The following is an 18220-nucleotide window of genomic DNA, read 5'->3' as shown; positions in this document are numbered from 1 at the left end:
CACCCGCACAACCCAACCAGGGCCGGGGACAAACCGCAACCGAGGTACATGCCCTTAGCGGGAACCGAACCTGGGTCTTTCTGGACCGCAGGCCGATGCTCCAACCACTGAGCCAAACCGGCCAGGGCTCAACTGGAAATCTTATGTCCACTGTCCAATCTCCTCTACCAAACCCTACTCTTTGGAAAGAACCTCAGACTGGCTCACCCTAAGTATCAGCGACTAGGAGATTATTGGTAGCAAATGCATTTCAGCTGACCCATAGAGCTCTAATGCTTACTGGTTTCAATTTTGCACATTTTCCTTTGTAACAAAAACACAAGTGATAGACCAGAAGGCATTATGAAGGCATCATAGAGAATAGACAAGGACTTGTCCTGCAGGGCTAGCACTCAGCATCCCAGATTGCAGGAGTGTTTTGATACTAAGATCTGACAGGTGAAATGGGCTTTAACGCTCTACATTGAAGAATCTCAGAGCCTGGAGCCCTATTATCATCTGTACAACAAGAGTAAGAACTATTGAGTTGTTTATTGAGGCTTTAATAAAAAAAGGTCAGAGAAAGAACTTCATATGGAAGAACTGTGTGGGATTGAAAAACAACAGACTTAGGATCATGATACCCGAGGTTTAGCTGTGTAACTCTGGGCATTGACCACCATGGCAGAGGAAAACGGTGCTGATGGGTTTCCCACTGCTCCTGAATTTGTAACAAATACACAGACCACCAAACCATCCATGTATTAAGCCTACCCTACTTTTTATTTTCTTCCATTCTTCTTGCCAAACCTTTCCATTTACATGTTGGGTCCAATTGTTTGCTCCTGTTGCAGCCAGAAAGAAACCCCTCATGTAATGGCTCTGAAATTCTCTCCATCACTACACTGATGAAAGGAAACATTAAATTAGGCAATAGAATATTGTACCTTATGTTGACTAAATAGTGGCATGTTGTGCATTAATGTCTTTGTTTTAAGGTGTTCTTTTGAATCTAATATGAAAGGAAGGGCAGAAAGCTTCACAGACGATGTACTAGAGCACAGTTAACTACTGGGGGTTGAATTTTCAAGCACAAAACCAACAAAAGTAAGGCAAGAATCATTGTTTCGTGGTGAAGTTATTTGTAAACAGTACATGTACTCCAGGAAGCTACCTGATGCAATGGCAGGTCATCTGCAAATGCACTTTATGTAGAAGCTGTTGGGACAGTTTCAGACAAGGATCTTAGAATAAAATACAAGCAACACTCCATGCTGGCAAGGGCAATAGAAAGTAATCTATCTGAACTCCCCAAAGATATATCAAGGCAAGTTCATTTACTTAGATCTTACATTATGTCAATTCTGGTTTTGAGTTATAGTTTTTAGAGGGCTCATGATAGTGCTCTAAATATCTCTGTAATTTAAAATATCTTTATAATAATTGTGCCTGATTATACAAAAATAGCATAAACACTTATGAATTTTTTAAGTGAAAATAAAATCAAAAGCTTTGATCTTGCCATCTCTAGTTAACAGTTTGATTTAAGTTCTTCCTGATCTTTTCCTATAAACATATGTTCTACATCACTTTACACTACATTTAATAGTATTTAATATAGTTAAAAATAACATAGATATATATTCAACAATACTAAACAATATTCGACAGTAATGTCTATTGTGTATTAAATATTGTTCCCATTGTTGAGGATACTTCAGTGAACAAAACTGACAAAATCCTCACCTTCATTGAGCTTACATTCCAGTGAAGGAAGAAAGATGGTAAACAATATTCCTCAAAACATAAATAAATTATATGTTAAAAAGTGTTTGGAATTAGGAAAAAGAAAGTAGAGCGGGATAAAAGAGATTAGGAATACCAAGGGTGCGAGGCTTTACGAACAGGTAACATCTGACTTTAAAGAGGTGAGGATGTGAGTGATGCAGTAATTGGGGGAAGAGTATTTCAGTTGAGGGAGTAGTCAGTACAAAGACCCCGAGGTAGGTGTGTGAGTGGCAGGTTCTAGGAATTACAAGGAGATCAGTGTGGCTGGAGAAGTATGAGTGAGGGCTGGGGGTGGATAATGAGATGTCAGATTGTGTAGAGCATTTGTAAACCTCTGAAAGAATTGTAAATTTAACTTTTAGTCTAGTGACATAAGGAGATTTGAAGAGTTTGTGAGCAGAGTTGTGATATGATGTGACTTAAAATTTTAAAGCATGGATACCCTCTTCCCAAGGAGCAAATGCCTGATAAAACTACAAAATCCATGAGCATGATAACCCATGAACATGAGTGTTTCTTAAGCCATTATAAATAAATATAACCAGTTATATTTATTTATTTATTTATTTATTTATTTATTTATTTATTGCAATTTTTATTAATTTATTTTTGTTACAGATGTTTTTCCTTTTTCCTCCCTAGACACCCTCCTCCCAATCCTCCCACCCAGCATTGTTGTCTATGTCCATTGGTTACGCATATGTGCATATAAGTTCTTTGGTTTTAATCAGTCATTTCCATCTTCTATCTTTTTCAAGGATCACAGAGTCTTGTAACAGAATAAACATATCCTGCTCTCCATAAGGTTGCAAATTTAAAGCTCAGAAATTTAGTTCTGGCTCTGTAGCTATCTTATATAACCACTCTGTCATAATTTTCCACCCATAAACTAAGGAGTTTGGCCATAAACCCATGTATGCTATCAAGCCCAGCAGGTTCCACTGCTAACAGTCAACTTGAACAGACAGACAGCAGGCAAGTAATCACTGTGGCTTGCCCTCTAAGTCACTCTGTTCACCACAAGGAGGGGACTCCATTAAATATTTAACACAGTCACGAAGAGAACACCCAGCAGGTGGATAACTATGATTACTGGCCCCATAGCCCGCGCAGCAAGCACCTGACAGCACCTGGGATGAGCTTTATATCACATTAAAAACATCCCTTTGTAGCTTTTATCAAAAGAAAGACCAATAGTTTCAAAACTGAGATTTCAAAACAAACGTATGACTAACATATGATCGTTCCCATGCTGCATGTTTTGGGGCACTTCCCAGAAGTTATTACGAGGCAGAAAATTCACAGAAATTGGAAATCTATTTCACACTTGAACTGTACAGCTGAAGCAAAGCTTGATAGAATAAATTATCTCTTACTAACAGAAGATAGCTACTGGCATCACGCCTCCCCAAACTGACAAGCTTCCTGTGTTTGTCGAAATTGGAGAAGAAACTACTAAATGTACACGAAAGGATGCATTGGGCTCAGCACCTGCAGTTAGAGATCTGAAGAATCCACACAATGGTCCACTGGGCGAGTCCTTCATAGCTGCTGCTGCTCAATTTTATTTATGGAGAAGGGAACATGCTACCTGCTGCCACTGATCAGGAACATCATCTGGGCTTAACATGAGCAAAAGCTAAACTTCTATTGTATTAAGTCACAGAGATTTTAGAGTTTGTCCATTGCCTTAACTCATACAGTAGTTTGAATGTAGGCACCAGAGTTGTGTTTGAAATACACCAACATGATTGGGTTTTAGTCATATATTCGTTTTAAGGTTTGGTGGGTTGCCTGGGCCTGGGCAGTTCAGTTAGTCCCTGACATTTGATCACCCCTCATATACCTAGATAGCCTGACCCCCGGATGCCTGGCCACTCTTGTGAAGAGCCAGGTCTGCGTATTGCTTTCTCTCTAAGGGAGAATCTGGTGACCATCTCCCCAAAGTAGGCCAAGCTCATGGGACATATCTCCAGTCTTCACCACCTGCAGACATCATTGCTCCTCCTCTGACTGGAAAAGAGAAGACCTGGCTTTCTTGAAGACCTATAGATTGTCAGATGATTGCCACCATCACTTTACTGTCAACAATCTCTCTTAACTCCCCTCTTTGAGTAGACAGACATCCCCCCGCCCCTCGTATCTCTGGAGGAAGGGGACATTGAAGTTGGCTTGTCCATGATAAATGTTGCCGGTCTGCAGCTCTGTGTAAAGGCCCCTCATGCAGAGAAAAGGATCTGCTTTCAGCATCTCCCTGGAACTAATATCTTCGCCTGATATTGATACAGGACTCCATGGTTTACAAAATATTTACACAGAATTTTACATGTTACAGTATGTGTGTAAGCAGTGTGTCCACAACCTCTCAGCTGGTAAGTGGAGCAGACAGGACAAAAAGGTAGGTCTGCCAGTCATAAGTTCACATGCCTGTATGGAGAGAGGAAGGAAGGGATGTCACTCTACTGCCCAGGCAACCCTCCACAGCAGGTGTCCCCCAAGAGGCCACTCAGGGAATGAGAACTGAATTAGGAAGCAGAAGGTGCAGAGTCTGTTCTCTGACCTGCTTCAAGGAAGCTGTGTGGCCTTAGGCAAGTCACTTCAGCTCTTCGAGTCTTTGTTTTCTCACCTGTAAATGAAAGAAATCTCTAATATTTATGTTAACTGAATGATGTATGTAGAGTATGAAATCTCAGAATAAGGCCAAATCACTTTTGGGTGTTCTATCCTAGGTCACTACATTGTCTGATGAATTGGAGTCCATCTTCCTGTTCAGTAAGAAAAATTCAGGTTGCCAGAATTAGCCATTGAGCCATTGAGAAATTTAGCATAGATACCAGTGTTCAGGGTAACTGTGTTTCTGGCATTAAGTAGCTCTGTGTTGAGAAAATCTGTAGGAAAACAAGAAATGCTCTGAAAAGAATTCCCCAAGCTACCTCTTTGCAAAATTGTCATTCTTGGTAACCAACCTCAGGCTATTTAGGGAAGTCAGTGAGTGCAGAGAATAAAAAAGCACTGTTCCCAGTGGACATAACAATTAGTCATTAATCCTGGATTTAAAAAAACTGTTCCTTTATATTCTACCACTGATAAATAATGACTTAGTTATGGTTACTGGGGGGAAATATGAACCCATCTCCCAGACACCAGAAGAGAGGACTCAAGAAACTTTGCAAGAAGACAGCACAGTTCTAAAACGTACCCTCTCTCTCTAGGGTGATTTTAGAATTACTTTCAGTGAAAGAAATAATCGATTCCATTTTGTTGTGGTATTATTTTTTATCTTGAGAGAAATAACATGCTAATGAAAAAATATTTGAAATGGTTGGTTTTGTTTTATGAGCTACACCATCTTATTCCAGGCTTTGTGGGGAGAAGGTTCAGCCCCTCAGCCTCTTGGGGAAGGGCTCTGGCTCAGTTCGAAGTCTGTTTCATTCATTACTAACATAAACAGTTGACATTTGCTACTGAGGCAAAATACACCTGAGAAGAGAGGTAGCCTAAGCAGGTAAGTAATTTTGCTTTTCCTGGCGTAATACATAAACACACACACACACACACACACACACACACACACACAACATCCTCACACATTTGTAGGAAATATCTACTAAATGCCTATATTTAGGTAGATCTCTCCCTTCCCTTCCCTCATTTCCATTTATATTGATTAATTCCTTTCCATTTTTTCCCCTCAGCATAAGAAGGGAAACATAAAATAACTTTAAATTCCAGTACCATGCAAAGACATCATGTAAATATCGTGGTATATCTCTGGCCAGTGTGGCTCAGTTGGTTGGACACCGTCCTGTGCACAAAGGGGTTGCCAGTTAGATTCCCAGTAGGGGGCATACAGGAGGCAACCAATGAATGTTTTGCTCTCACATTGATGTTTCTACTCTCCCTCTCTTTCTAAAAATCAATTTAAAAATCCTTTAAAAAAAAACAAACACAAAATCATGCTATAATGCATCTTAAGATTTGCATTTAAAATCCAGCATTAGCTGTGTGGCAGATTGAAAACAGGTGAAAAACCAACAAATAATGATGGTCTAAACACAGATTTTATAATAGAATAGAATGTAATTTCACCGAATAGTCACTGCTTAACCTACCACAGTTTACTGTTTTCAGACATCATTGCTTCAAACGACTGGATCAGAGCATGAAATTTTAATGCTCAGTTTTTCCTTGGCAGTCTGCATTGTTCGTTTTATGGATCATCGGGCGAGGCTGCCTTATTGGAATGGACTGCTAAGTGTGGAGAAAACGTAAAAAGACTATCACTCATCAGGAAAAGATGTGGTAAGAGTCTGCCCATAGACTTGAGGATATGGTATATTCAAGCTCACCATACTGTATTACCAAGAAGTATTTTTGAGACATTAATTGTGCTTGCTACATGGCTCTTTTTCATGAGGAAAAACAAAAACAATGATTGGACAAGAATTTTCCATTTCCTATAAAGGTGAAGATGCTTATCGTTTAGGACCAACATGTCATTCTCCTAGGTTTAAGTGCTAGAAAACCTCTTGTACCTATGTACTTAGAGACATGTACATGAATGTCCTTGGTATTTTTATGTAACAGCAAAACACTGAATTCAAATGTCCATCAACACTATAGTAGATAAATAAAGTGAGGCACGTTCATACAATGGGATAGTTTGCAGCAGTGAAAATAATGAATGAATTACAAATTCACATGACTCAGGAATATACATTGAATAAAAAGCAAGCCACAGAAAAACACATACAGTATAATTCAATTTATATAAATTCTAGAGACATGCAAACCATAACAATATATTTTGCAGGGATTCAAACCTATGTGATGAAACTATCTAGAAAAGCAAAGAAATGTTAAATTAAAATTAGGATAGTGGATACCTCTGTGGGGGAAACTAAGGAGATGGGATCATGAAAGATCAATATAAGGATTTGGAAGTAATGATCATGTTCTTTTTCTTAAACTGGATAGGGTGTTTATAATGAATCATATTTTGTTATACCTTTACATATGTCTTATGAACCAACTTTGTAAATGGCATAATTTATTGATTCTTTTTGCTTCTCCAAAATTTGACTTCATGTTCCGAAGCTAAGAACAATCCATACCAAGTTCAGCGCTATAATGTGGGGTAGCAATCAACCATCATCCCTTGACATCTAATCTAAAATGGTGACTTTGTAACAACTAATTGGCAAGTCATGATGTTTCAGAGCTAGCCTTTCAGATTGTTCAGCTGTTACTGAAGTTAATAACAGAAGATTAGAGCACTTCATAAAACTGTGTGGTTAGAAATCTCTTCATCAGTATTCTCTAAAATCAAGGAGGAAGAAACATAGCGAAAGACCAAGCTTTATAAAATCAGTCCTAGTCACAGTGCTAACATGTACAAATATTAATATCTATAATCATTTCCACTCGGCCAGTCACAGAATCAAGGTGGTGGTGTTCTTCCTTACAAGGGGAGCACTTTTCCAAGGCAGATACTGCAAAATTCAGATTTACTGACACAGACCGAAGAGAACTAGAGGGTGGTCAGCACTGAGACAGCTAAAGAACACACCAGAGAGACGCCCAACCCAGACCGAGAGTTCATGAAAGGAACAGATGCACAATAATGAATAGAACATACATGGAGGATAGAGCCTGGAGAGAGAGTTCCAGGCAATTACAGAGAGGTGGTGAGTTTGGGGAATTTAAAATTTCCCTGCAGAGATCTGCAAAGATGATCTGATTAAAATTATAGATTAGACGTAGAGTCCAGCCCCCCTGCCATTGTCCTGTTCCAGTCACGCATTGGCGATGGCACCGGGCAGGGTTAAGAGTATGGGCTGTGGAGTCTGTCGGTCTCTAGTCATAGACCAGCAATCAGTGCCTGTAAACTGGGGATGAGGACATCTACTTCTCAGGGTGGCACAGATTAAATGTTCAGTTATTATTACTAATCTACCCTCTGTTTTGTATCCAGTGCAGTCTTTCCAAAATATAACTCCTGGTTCTCCATTTAAAACTCGACTCCTGGTTCTCCATTTCTCAGGATGAACACTCAGACCTCTTGACGCAGCTCCCACCTCCGGGTGGCCTGGCCTCTGCTCTCTCCAGCCCCACCTACCCCGGCCTCCAGCCACATTAGTCCATCGCCGTTCTCCGCCTCTCCTTTTAATTTATTGAATATACACACACATAGACACATTTTATCAGCTTGTGTAAATTTATCTGTGTGATAAATTTATAACTTCTACAAATCAGAACCTATATTGCTGTACTATATTCTGTATATCAGCACAAGGATTGACATCAAACAGTAACAAGCCAGTTTACTGTTTCTTGGGAGCAATTTTTTAAAAGATGGTAGTTGTTCTACCATCTATTGGGAAATAACTATATTATATGCACATTTTTATTAGGAGCTATTTCATAGTATAACATAAATTATGATTAATAGAAAATATACATGAGTACATTTAATACCAGGGTACATGTATATGGGTGCGTATAATAGAAAATGTAATTAATCATAAAACACCATCAGACCCATACATTAATACATAGCCACTTTGCCACAAATCAAGGCAGAGAGAGGAAGTTTTTCTGTCAGTCAACAGAAGGCAATGCAAGCCGATCAGAAGGAAGAGCAAAAGAGCTGCCGGTAAACTGAGGCTGCTGTCAATCTGCATGATGCTCCCTTCTTGCTTCAACCGGCAAACCATCCCCCGAGTGACAACTGAACCTTTTGACTGGTGAGGAAGAGGACCCGCCTTACCTCGGCATCAAAGCGAGGGTCCTGGTAGGCATCACTGATGTTCACAGGAAGGCCTGTGGAGGCCACGAGCTCGGCAACACTATTATTTATCAACCAGTCGGAGTATGATGATTTCTCCACGCTTTCTTTGAAACTATTAGGACACCAAGGCAGGCAGTAAGAGAAGAGAGAAACGTAAGTTTGCTTGAAGGCAGACCCTATAAAACTAGACCGAAAGCAGCACTATCTGTCCTCATTGAGAAGGAATGAGTGCCCTTAGTCACAGAATAGCAAGGCAATGATTAGCCTCTACTTTAAAAAGACTTGCCTGCTATCATGTTAAATAAACTGATCCAGGGGCGGGAATGACAGGAAGCCAATGCAGGGCCGTAACAAAGCCCACTGAGCTCCCTGCCCTCCCCCTTCACTGAGCAGGCTAGATGTTTGGTACTAAGAAGAAATAACCCAAGAATGGAGAAAAATCAGAAAATAAATGACAGTTTACAAAATTTTAAATGTAGCCAACGAGTACATCTAGACTATGTGTAATCTTCAAATTGTGTAACTATTTTTGTAGTCTGAGCATGCTTCTTAACAAAAGCCCATCTCTTGCATACTAAATCTCACTAGAAAGACCTGTTTTAACTCTACTGACCCCTCACATTAGTAATTCAAATTATACCCTTATTTGATTTGGAGGAGGAACTCTATGCTAAATGACTTTGTGAACTTGCCCTTCAAACATCAAATTTACAGAAATGTTGTAAGAATTAGAAAGACTGCCTACTCCCTCCCTCCCTCCCGCCGTCTCTTCCCCAGGTGCACGCTGCGCACTGGCTGCCGCGTGCTGTGGAAATGCGAATGCGAGTCCTCTGCAAATGAGGGGGATCAAGGTGAATGTTCATGGAGGATGCTAGATTTGTGGCTTAGCAGGTGATAACTGAAATTATGTAAATGAGAGCAAGTAAACTAGGGCAGTGTTTCCCAGACCGCAGTCTACGGGCTCCAGATGTTGATGAGCACACTACGGCCAGAATAATAACAACTCTATTGACTTTTTCATCGAAACTGCATTATATGCAAGCAAAACACTAAACACTATACATAGTCCTTGTTGTTAAACCATTATGTGCCTGGGGGAATTTGTGCCCTATTGAGAGTGCCAGGGCCTGGCATGGAGAGGCCTCCGGATGCAGGAAGGAGGGGCAAGCATAGGCATATTTGCCATCACCAGTATATTTCACCTGTAATGATTGCTGGTCTGTCTGTGATAAATTCAACATATTTTTGTGATGTTATTAATCCTTTGTTGCATATTAAACATCACTAGTACATAAATTTATTCTGTATGAATTTCTGCCTGAAAAAAGGAAGTTTTAATAAAAAGGTGAGTCTTACGTTTCTCAGATGTTACCTAAATCAAAGTAGTATAAAGGCTGAAGACATCAAAGATAAGATAAAGCTTTTACTTTTTAAAAAAACAAAACAAAGGAAGAATAAAAGAAAGGTCCACATTTCGTTTCCCTTTGTTGTAGTATACCTGTGAGAAGCGAATATGCCGCGCTGCAGTCAAAGAAAGGGAGAAAGGAAGGAATCGCGATCATGTACCTGGCATGACGATCCAGCTTCACGGAGTCATTTCCAAGTTTATAAAAGAGTGTGATTGAACATTTATCATTTCTTGCAGCAATTAATTCGCCTGTCATTTCACTCTGTGCCGTCTGTGCAGTGTGTTGCACACTACAACTTTTGAGAAGTGCTCTGTGATAAAATGGTGTGGAAAGTGTTGACCTGGCGTGTGGTGGGAGGAAGAGCTGCAGCAGGTCCCCTGGGATGAGGCCGGGAGGGAACCTGTGATGAAGGGGGACCAAGAAAGGAGCCAGTTGTATCAGTAAGTGTCAGAAATCTTTCAGCCGGGTTCTCCAGGATGGGCAAGAGTTCAGCTAGGAGGGTCTGGCGGGGTGAGGAGGAAAGCATAGACAGAGGAAGAAACAGCTGGAACAACAGACCCAAAGGCAGCAGCAGCAGAGCACGAGGGCGTGTTCTTGGAAGGTTGATGAATCCCCTTTAATGGGAGCACAGCGTGCACATTGTGGGAAATGAGACTGAAAAGGAGTTCAGGGCTTAATGGTGAAGGTTTTGACCAAGGAGCTGAGTTATAACCTCAGTTAGAGACAATGAGGAGCCATTTAAGAGTATTGACCAGGGAAGTAACATGATTCAAGCTATGATTTTAGGGGACAAAGAGCAAAAAGAATTGGCTAAGAGAGACTGAAGGTGGGACGGGGTCCTCGTTCACCACTGAAGTTGTGCCGGTGAGAGGTGACGCTGCAGCCCACTCGGGAGGTGCCGCACAGGATTCCACGGGCTTGGTGGGCAGACAGCAGGCTTACATCTCGCTCCTGTGTGCCTGTGGCACTATTAGCAGAAGTGAGTGTTTTGAAGAAGGGGGAGATGAGAAAAGATGACAGACATATGGTGATCCTGGAACACATTATTCATCGTTGAGAATCCAGAGCCAGAACCTATATCACATCTTCAGGACTGAAAGTACTGATACAGAGTTGGGATTAGCTTGGGGAGAATAAAATGGATGAGATCGATCAGGGAGGGAATATATAAGGAAATCTATGTCTAGGGGAAGAAAGGCAGTAATAGAGGGTGGGGGGATAAAGAGAAGAAATTAAGAAAAGGAAAAAACACATTCATCATCATCCCCGGTGGGCCAAGGGCCAGGAATGCTTTACCTAATGAATTTGTTTTGTCCCTACGTAAGTCCCATGAATGGGTACAGTTCTCTACATTTTACAAACCAGAAGGCCGAGGCTCAAAAATGCGAAATAATGTTTCCAAGTGCAGATAGAATTTTCAGCCAGCTGTGACTCCGAAGCCACAGGTGTTGACCCGGTGGCTTCCCAGGCAAGGAGCTGACGTGCAGGAGCAGAGCAAGAACACGAGGCTCTCGCCTAAGGAAAGCAGGGCCAGCCAACATCACAGTTTCAGGAAGATGCTGCAGATAAGACACACTTTAGACAGAGCGTGCAGGCAAAGGAAGAGGGAGGGAAAGACTTTGAACTTGATCATCCAGCACTTTAGTTCCTACTTAAAGAATTTCCAAAGAAGATGATGATGGATATACTCACTGAGTAGGGGCTCCTGAAAAATTCATTTGAAATGTAAAACATGTTTAGAGTGTGATTTAGCTCGGGCTGCCTATGTACTGAAATCATTATAAAACTGGTGAGCAGTGTGGTAGACAGTAGGCCGGACCGTGTGCAAGGCACTGAGCACGGGCACTGCTGAAGTGCTTTCTACAAAGTACAGCTGTGGTCCCTGCCCTTCTGGGGATTGTTGCCCAGATGAGGAGGCGAGACATAAGCACACTGACATTTAAACAAGACATAATTTCAAATGAGAAAAATTTATCACGTGGCTGTGTTGACTAGCTGCCAAGTCAACTGTACGAGTTGTGATTGTGGAGGAAATACGGGGAGAGAGAAACCTCTGCAGGTGCTATAATCTAGCTAAGGCTTTAGAAAGGGGGTGAGAGATGAACTGACCTATAGCTGCACTCCGCAAACAGATTTCTGCAAACTACCTCTTCTTTCTTCAGTTTCATGGTGCACGGGACATAAATGAAGGCCCAGAGTGACGGAAAGCTCAGAGAGACAGTCAGGAAGGCTGACTTGTCACTGTTAGTCTTTACATCACGTTCTGACTTCGGCACCTATTCAACCTCCCGAATCCTAATGTTTTGCTATAATGCCAATCATGACACTGAGGTGGAGCTTTCAAAACCTTGCTTCTCATGAACAACATGTCAAGACTAATAGTTCCCAACAGGTCTTATTTTTAAATAGGCTTTTGGAAGCTTAAATTAATATCCAAAATTGAATTTATCAACTTTGTAGAGCCCCCCAAATCTGACCAGAGATAACAAAGACCAACAAATCCAGCACCAAGGTTTTCAGTTTGGGTCAGAACCAAGATAAGGAGAGTCACCAGGGTTCAGAAACACTTCAATCATTTGATTACTCTGCAGTTTGTAGGTACAAATGAGATCACATCAGCTCACTGGATCCTAGCTGCCATGTGCAGAACTGCAAGGCCACAGACAACCCCAAGTCCTCTCCCCCAGGCTCCAGAGAGATATTCTTTCACTTGAGAGCCCTTGTCCAAGCCCACTGCTTGGAATCCGCTGAGGGAGGCCAGACAGTGGCCCCTGAGTGCCAGCGCTTAATGACCTGAGGGAAGAATACTCTCCCCAAGCTCTGCAGGGCCCTAGTCCCTGAGGCCATGATGCTTGTGTCTACGTTGTCATACATTTCCTCATTAAGCAGCCCATTTAGCTTCTGCCCATACCCTTCTGTGTATAGGTAGGGGGTAGGGCTGAGCTGACCATCCACATACAGATGGGTTCCTATGGGCCAACTCCTTCTTTCAGCAAAAAAAAAAAAAAAAGGTGCTTATCAATCATCACATGGAAGTGGACGTCTGGTGGCATGTGGGTGGGTATGTGCGTGTGCTGCCGAGACACTGCACACTGGTGCACTACAGGGAGAGCCGAAATGGCTTAGACTCTGGACAACATCCTTTTGTTGGTGAAAACCAAAATTTGGTTGAGAAACCATTAAAATACTTCCAAACTTTGTTTATTTGTTTTAATATCTGTTCATGTTTAATAGCTTCTCACATTCAAGACATGATGCTACTTTGACACCTGTAGTGAGGATGTTTTCAAAGATCTGACATAAAGAGAAAAACAACACAGAAGCAGAATAAAAAGATCCTTGAAATAAGAGTTTGAGATATTAAAATAAATATAACTGTCACCTAAATGTCAGGTATTCTGCCTTAAAAAGTGAAAATTAATCATTAGCTTATTTTAACTCTAAGATTCATTTATAATAAGTGACTTATAAGTAAATCGTTTGGCTTATTTTTGTTGCTGTTGTTTGTTTTACTAGAACCAGGTACCTAGGAAGATGCAGGTTTTTTAATGAGTTTCCTGTAAAGGGCAGCAGTTTACATTCTTTTCAGTGGCATCTCGCTTCCAGGTGGGGAACTCAGCCTGACTTCAGACGGAGCTTCGTGAGCTCAACTAAATTGACTGTGGAGACAGAAAAGGGAATTACCCTGTTACCGAAAATGTGGCTGCTCTTGAAGTGAGGGTCAGTGAGGCAGATAGAAACCTCAGGGTCAACCAGTTGCAGAGTAGTGTAGGAGAAAAATCGATACAAGTAAAGCTAAACAAGGCAAAATAAAATACCCCAGAACAAGTAACTTCACCATCCTCTTTAAAAACGATCTTAGCTAGAGGTTCAAACACAGAGAAATGAATGAAAATAAACTTAAGACTATTTTTTAGGATTATCTCTCGAAATGAGTCTCCAAGTCACAAGACAAAATATCTGGATAAAATGATGTTAATCGTTAGATTGTGTCTGTATTGCCGCTTTTGTTCTCAACACTAGAGTCTCCTCTGGTTTACACTATGGACTCCCACTAGTTTGTTCTTTAAAGAATGACCATTGGTTGGATTCTTACTAACTACTAGACAGTAGTGGGAGGAATCTTGCATGAAGTGATCAATAACTGTCTTTGACTTTTTGATGAAAGGAGCTGGCATATGGGAATGCACCTGTATGTGGATGGTCAGCTCAATCCTGCCCTAGCCTATACACAGAGAGGCATAGGCAGAAGCTAAAGGGCCCATACTTTTAGGAAGCTCACAAACAAATATAATGGATTGTGATTAATACCCTAATGGATGTACATGATATTATTGGAACAGAGAAAAGAAGGATCAATTCTGTTTGGGTTGGCAATGGTATTTGGGGAACCACTTCCCAAAAGAAGTTGGTCTAAGCTGGGCTTTGCATGATTAGCAAGAGTTCTTCTGGTAGAGAAAGTAGAAACAATTCAGACAAAACCACAGCGTGAGTAAAGCTTAAGAAGTGTGAGGTTTTCTGTACTGATATGATAAATAGTAGAGCTAAAACTTAGGATACATGGTGGAAGTTATGAATAAGGCTACAATAGAAGAGGCCAACCGACATATTGTGTGGTTTCATGCATGTATTTTGTATCTACAACCACATATATACTGATGATTCCCACATTCATATCAGCAGCCCATAGGGTCCTGAGTTCCATATATATATATCTCCCCAAGCACTTACTTCTGATTATCACAAGCATCTCAAATTTAACATTTTCAAGACTGAATTAACACACTTTTCTTGCTATGCTAACCATCATTAATAAAGACTGTTACCATTAACTAAAAATAGATAATTGGTTTAGGAACATTAGTTTCAACACAGACACAATCTATTTTCTCCCTGTCAAGTAATGATTGTCAATCGCCCTCTGATAGCTTGAGTATTATTCAGTGGGGGTAGAATTAGGCAAAAAGTCAGGAACTCCAAGAACTCTATAGGACGGATATTTATGTTTTTATGCTTTGCAAACAAAAATGTAATTTTGGGGTTCTCAAGGTGCCTTTCCCCCTCTCCTTTCCCCTTCTCCTTCCCCTCCACCTTCCCCCTCTCCTTCCCCCTCTCCTTCCCCCTCTCCTTCCCCCTCTCCTTCCCCCTCTCCTTCCCCCTCTCCTTCCTTCCCCTTCACACTCCTCTTTTCCCAGGCTTTCTTTCTCCTAAGCTCCAAGTTCCCTTCTTTTGCCTCTATAATTTGTTTCCTGAGCCCACAAAGCCCAGCTGACTGACTTCTTTCTACTAATAAAAAATAAAATAAATGAAAAAACAAACAAACCAAAAAAAAACGTATTTTTTTATCTATAGGTTGTGCCTGGTTCTATTTGCCATTTTGCTTCATCGACAACAGGTCTGCCTGAACTCTGGTTGACAAAGATAAACTCCATTTCTTAGTTTTCTCCTCGTGCAAGCCTGTCTATCTCTGGGCCCTCTGGAAGCTTTGAGCTATGCACCATTATTTGAAGTTGCCTTTCAATTAAGAAATTAAGAAACTAAGTCAATACCAGTGGGACTCAAAGCTAGGACCTCAGCAGGAGACTCTCAAATACCCCGAACTGGGACATTAATAATCTCCTACTGGCTTCAGTATATCTTTGAAGGATCCAAACAAGTCATAAAAAGTAATGAAAGTGTAATTAGCCAGAAAAAGCACCCTGTCAGTTCTCACACTGTGGTAGGAGAGAAAGACTGTAAACTGCAGAAATTCCTGAATCTTATTATGACCTGTAAATGGACTTGCCTTTGAGGTCTCACCTGAGGCCACTTCAGACATGGGGACTCAGGAACACACATTCTACCCTTCATTTTCTCAAGTTGTACAATTAGAGTGATGAGGTTTACCATCCCAGGGAGTTGGTGTCACTTGGGGGAGTGTCAGTGCTGAGTGGTTGGTGTCTACAATCTTTCATCATATAGGGACAACTGCTTGGTTTCACAGCCAAGCAAATCGGGGGTGTTTTCTCTTTCCTTTTTCTTTTTTCTTTTTTTGTTGCAACATTTCCTAGCTGTGAAACTACAGATAAAGTTTTAATAATTCTGATTCTTAGTTTCCATAATGGACAATAAAACCCCTTTTGGGGGTGGGGGTTATTTGTTTGTTTTTCAGCTAGAATGGAAGGGAGAGAGAAGAGAGAGAGAGAGAGAGAGAGAGAGAGAGAGAGAGAGAGAGAGAGAGAGAGAGAGAGAAACAGCGACATGAAAGGGACACATTGAGCGGCTGCCACCCGCACAACCCAACCAGGGCCGGGGACAGACTGCAACCGAGGTACATGCCCCCAGCGGGAACCGAACCCGGGTCTCTCTGGACTGCAGGCCAATGCTCCAACCACTGAGCCAAACCGGCCAGGGCAATAAAACCCATTTGATAGGGTTGTTTTGAGAACACAATAACACAATGTTGAACAGTGCATGGCACACACAAACCTCTCAATCAATCCCTTATACTACAAAGATTTTCCTTTTATTAAAAACACTGAGGTAAAACACGCTCTGTTTAACTGCTTATTTCCTGGGGCAGGAGAGATGTTACTGTTTTTTACTATGGCACCATTGTCAGATTTGGAGAGATGCTGAAGAGAAGAAGATGTGCTAGCTGGCAAAACTGTTGATAATAGAGCACACAGTTAAACTTTCATCCTGATAGATGTTTCATGTAGCCACTCTGCCCCTCTGCCCCTCTCCCCGGGGGCCCTGCAGCCACCTCCACCCCTGGGTCTGGATTGAGGGCATACCTTCCCAACAAGTCCTGGGCATCTGTCTACACAACAAAAATGGAAAAGTGGGCTCAATGTGTTAGAATATTAACTAAAGCACATTAGCTGAGAGGTCACCAAAAGTAAGAGTCAAATATAAAAGCCATTGTTCAGGCTTCTGAGTTGCTATAATTCTATTTACTATGCAGCATCAATCTAAGGGACAGCTGACCCACAGAGGCTACTTTATTATGTTTGATCTCAGTTCTTATTCATGTGTCTTATTGTTCATGGAATGTTTTCACAACTTTCATTCTCCTCCATGACAGCTTAGTAGAGTGACAAGCCCACTGGTCTGAAATGAATAGAGGTAATGAAAGGGTTTGTCTTTCATTTGAATTTTCATGTTCAAAGGCAGGAATAAGAAAAGAAGGAAATTACATATGTGTAAGAGGTAAGCATTAGATGCTTGGGAAACATGTGTCCTTGAGTTTCTTAAGAGTTTGAAAAGGACACAACTTCATCACAAATATTTCCTCTCCTTCGTTGATGTTTAGTTTGTGCAGTTGACATCGTATAAATGGAGTGTGGACACACACTGCCACGGAGGCTGTCTAGGAAATGAGATTATTTGAGGGGTAGGGGGGGAACATGCAAGGCCAGCAGTATCTCAGTGATGTGGTTCCCTGAGAGGTGTGCTTAGGTTAGATACAAAGTGTTTCAGTGGAAACATCTCAGCTTCTAACACCCTGTATTTTTAGGGGCAGAGTGCAGGAAGTATCTAGGTGACTCTATAACAACAAAGCTTCCTGGTAAAAAAGTGGCCTTGATTCCAAGAGGAAGCTTCAGAGCTCAGTGTCTGGTAGCAGTCTTGTCTTCCATTGAGCTAACTCAGACCTACCGAGCCACTTCTTCGCTAAACAACTGAAAGGGGGTAGAAATGAGCTTCAGGTCCAGCCAGTGTGACTCAGTTGGTGGAGCACCATTCCATGCACCATGAGGTCACCAGTTTGATTCCTGGTCAGGGCACATGCCTGGGTTGTGGGCTTGATTGCCAACAGGGGTGCATCCAGGGGGTAGTCGATTGACTTTTCTCTCTTATTGATGTTTCTATCTCTCTCTCTCCCTTTCCCTTCCTTTCTCTGAAATCAATAAATATGTAATTTTTTTTAAATGAGCCTTCAGGGCCATCTGGATCTCTCTTCTTCAACTAGTAACATTAAATGTTAGCACAATGAGGTTCAGCAGTCCTCAATTTGCTAGACAATGAACAGTAAAACAAAAAAAGTCCTAAGGTTCTTGTTGAAAGTTACATAACAGCATAAATCTTGCTTATGTTCCAAGATGACTGGAGGTAGCGGTGATTGTGCTGTTTTAATTTTTAATGTTTTAAAGGTTTTCCTCATTTCCTTCTAATTAGAAGAGGTATCACATTTTTATTTATAGAAAACATCCATTTCATGTTTCCTAGCACAGTACAAGAAAAAAGATTCACGAAAACAAAGGAGAAAATGAAC

The 18220-nt window shown here is 41.2% G+C and overlaps 1 protein-coding gene across 1 annotated transcript in view; it reads right to left on the bottom strand.

The window, feature by feature from the left end:
* The window catches only part of PDE11A (phosphodiesterase 11A), a 332237-nt gene that overhangs the window by 172622 nt on the left and 141395 nt on the right, over positions 1-18220 (bottom strand). Inside the window, exon 6 of the mRNA XM_036253345.1 lies at positions 8537-8669. Coding sequence (XP_036109238.1) covers positions 8537-8669 — 133 coding nt within the window. The remainder of the gene's footprint in view (positions 1-8536; positions 8670-18220) is intronic.

The sequence above is a fragment of the Molossus molossus genome, unplaced genomic scaffold, assembly GCF_014108415.1.
Source record: "Molossus molossus isolate mMolMol1 unplaced genomic scaffold, mMolMol1.p scaffold_m16_p_11, whole genome shotgun sequence".
Lineage (NCBI taxonomy): Eukaryota > Metazoa > Chordata > Mammalia > Chiroptera > Molossidae > Molossus > Molossus molossus.
This window is presented reverse-complemented; position numbering and strand designations above follow the sequence as displayed.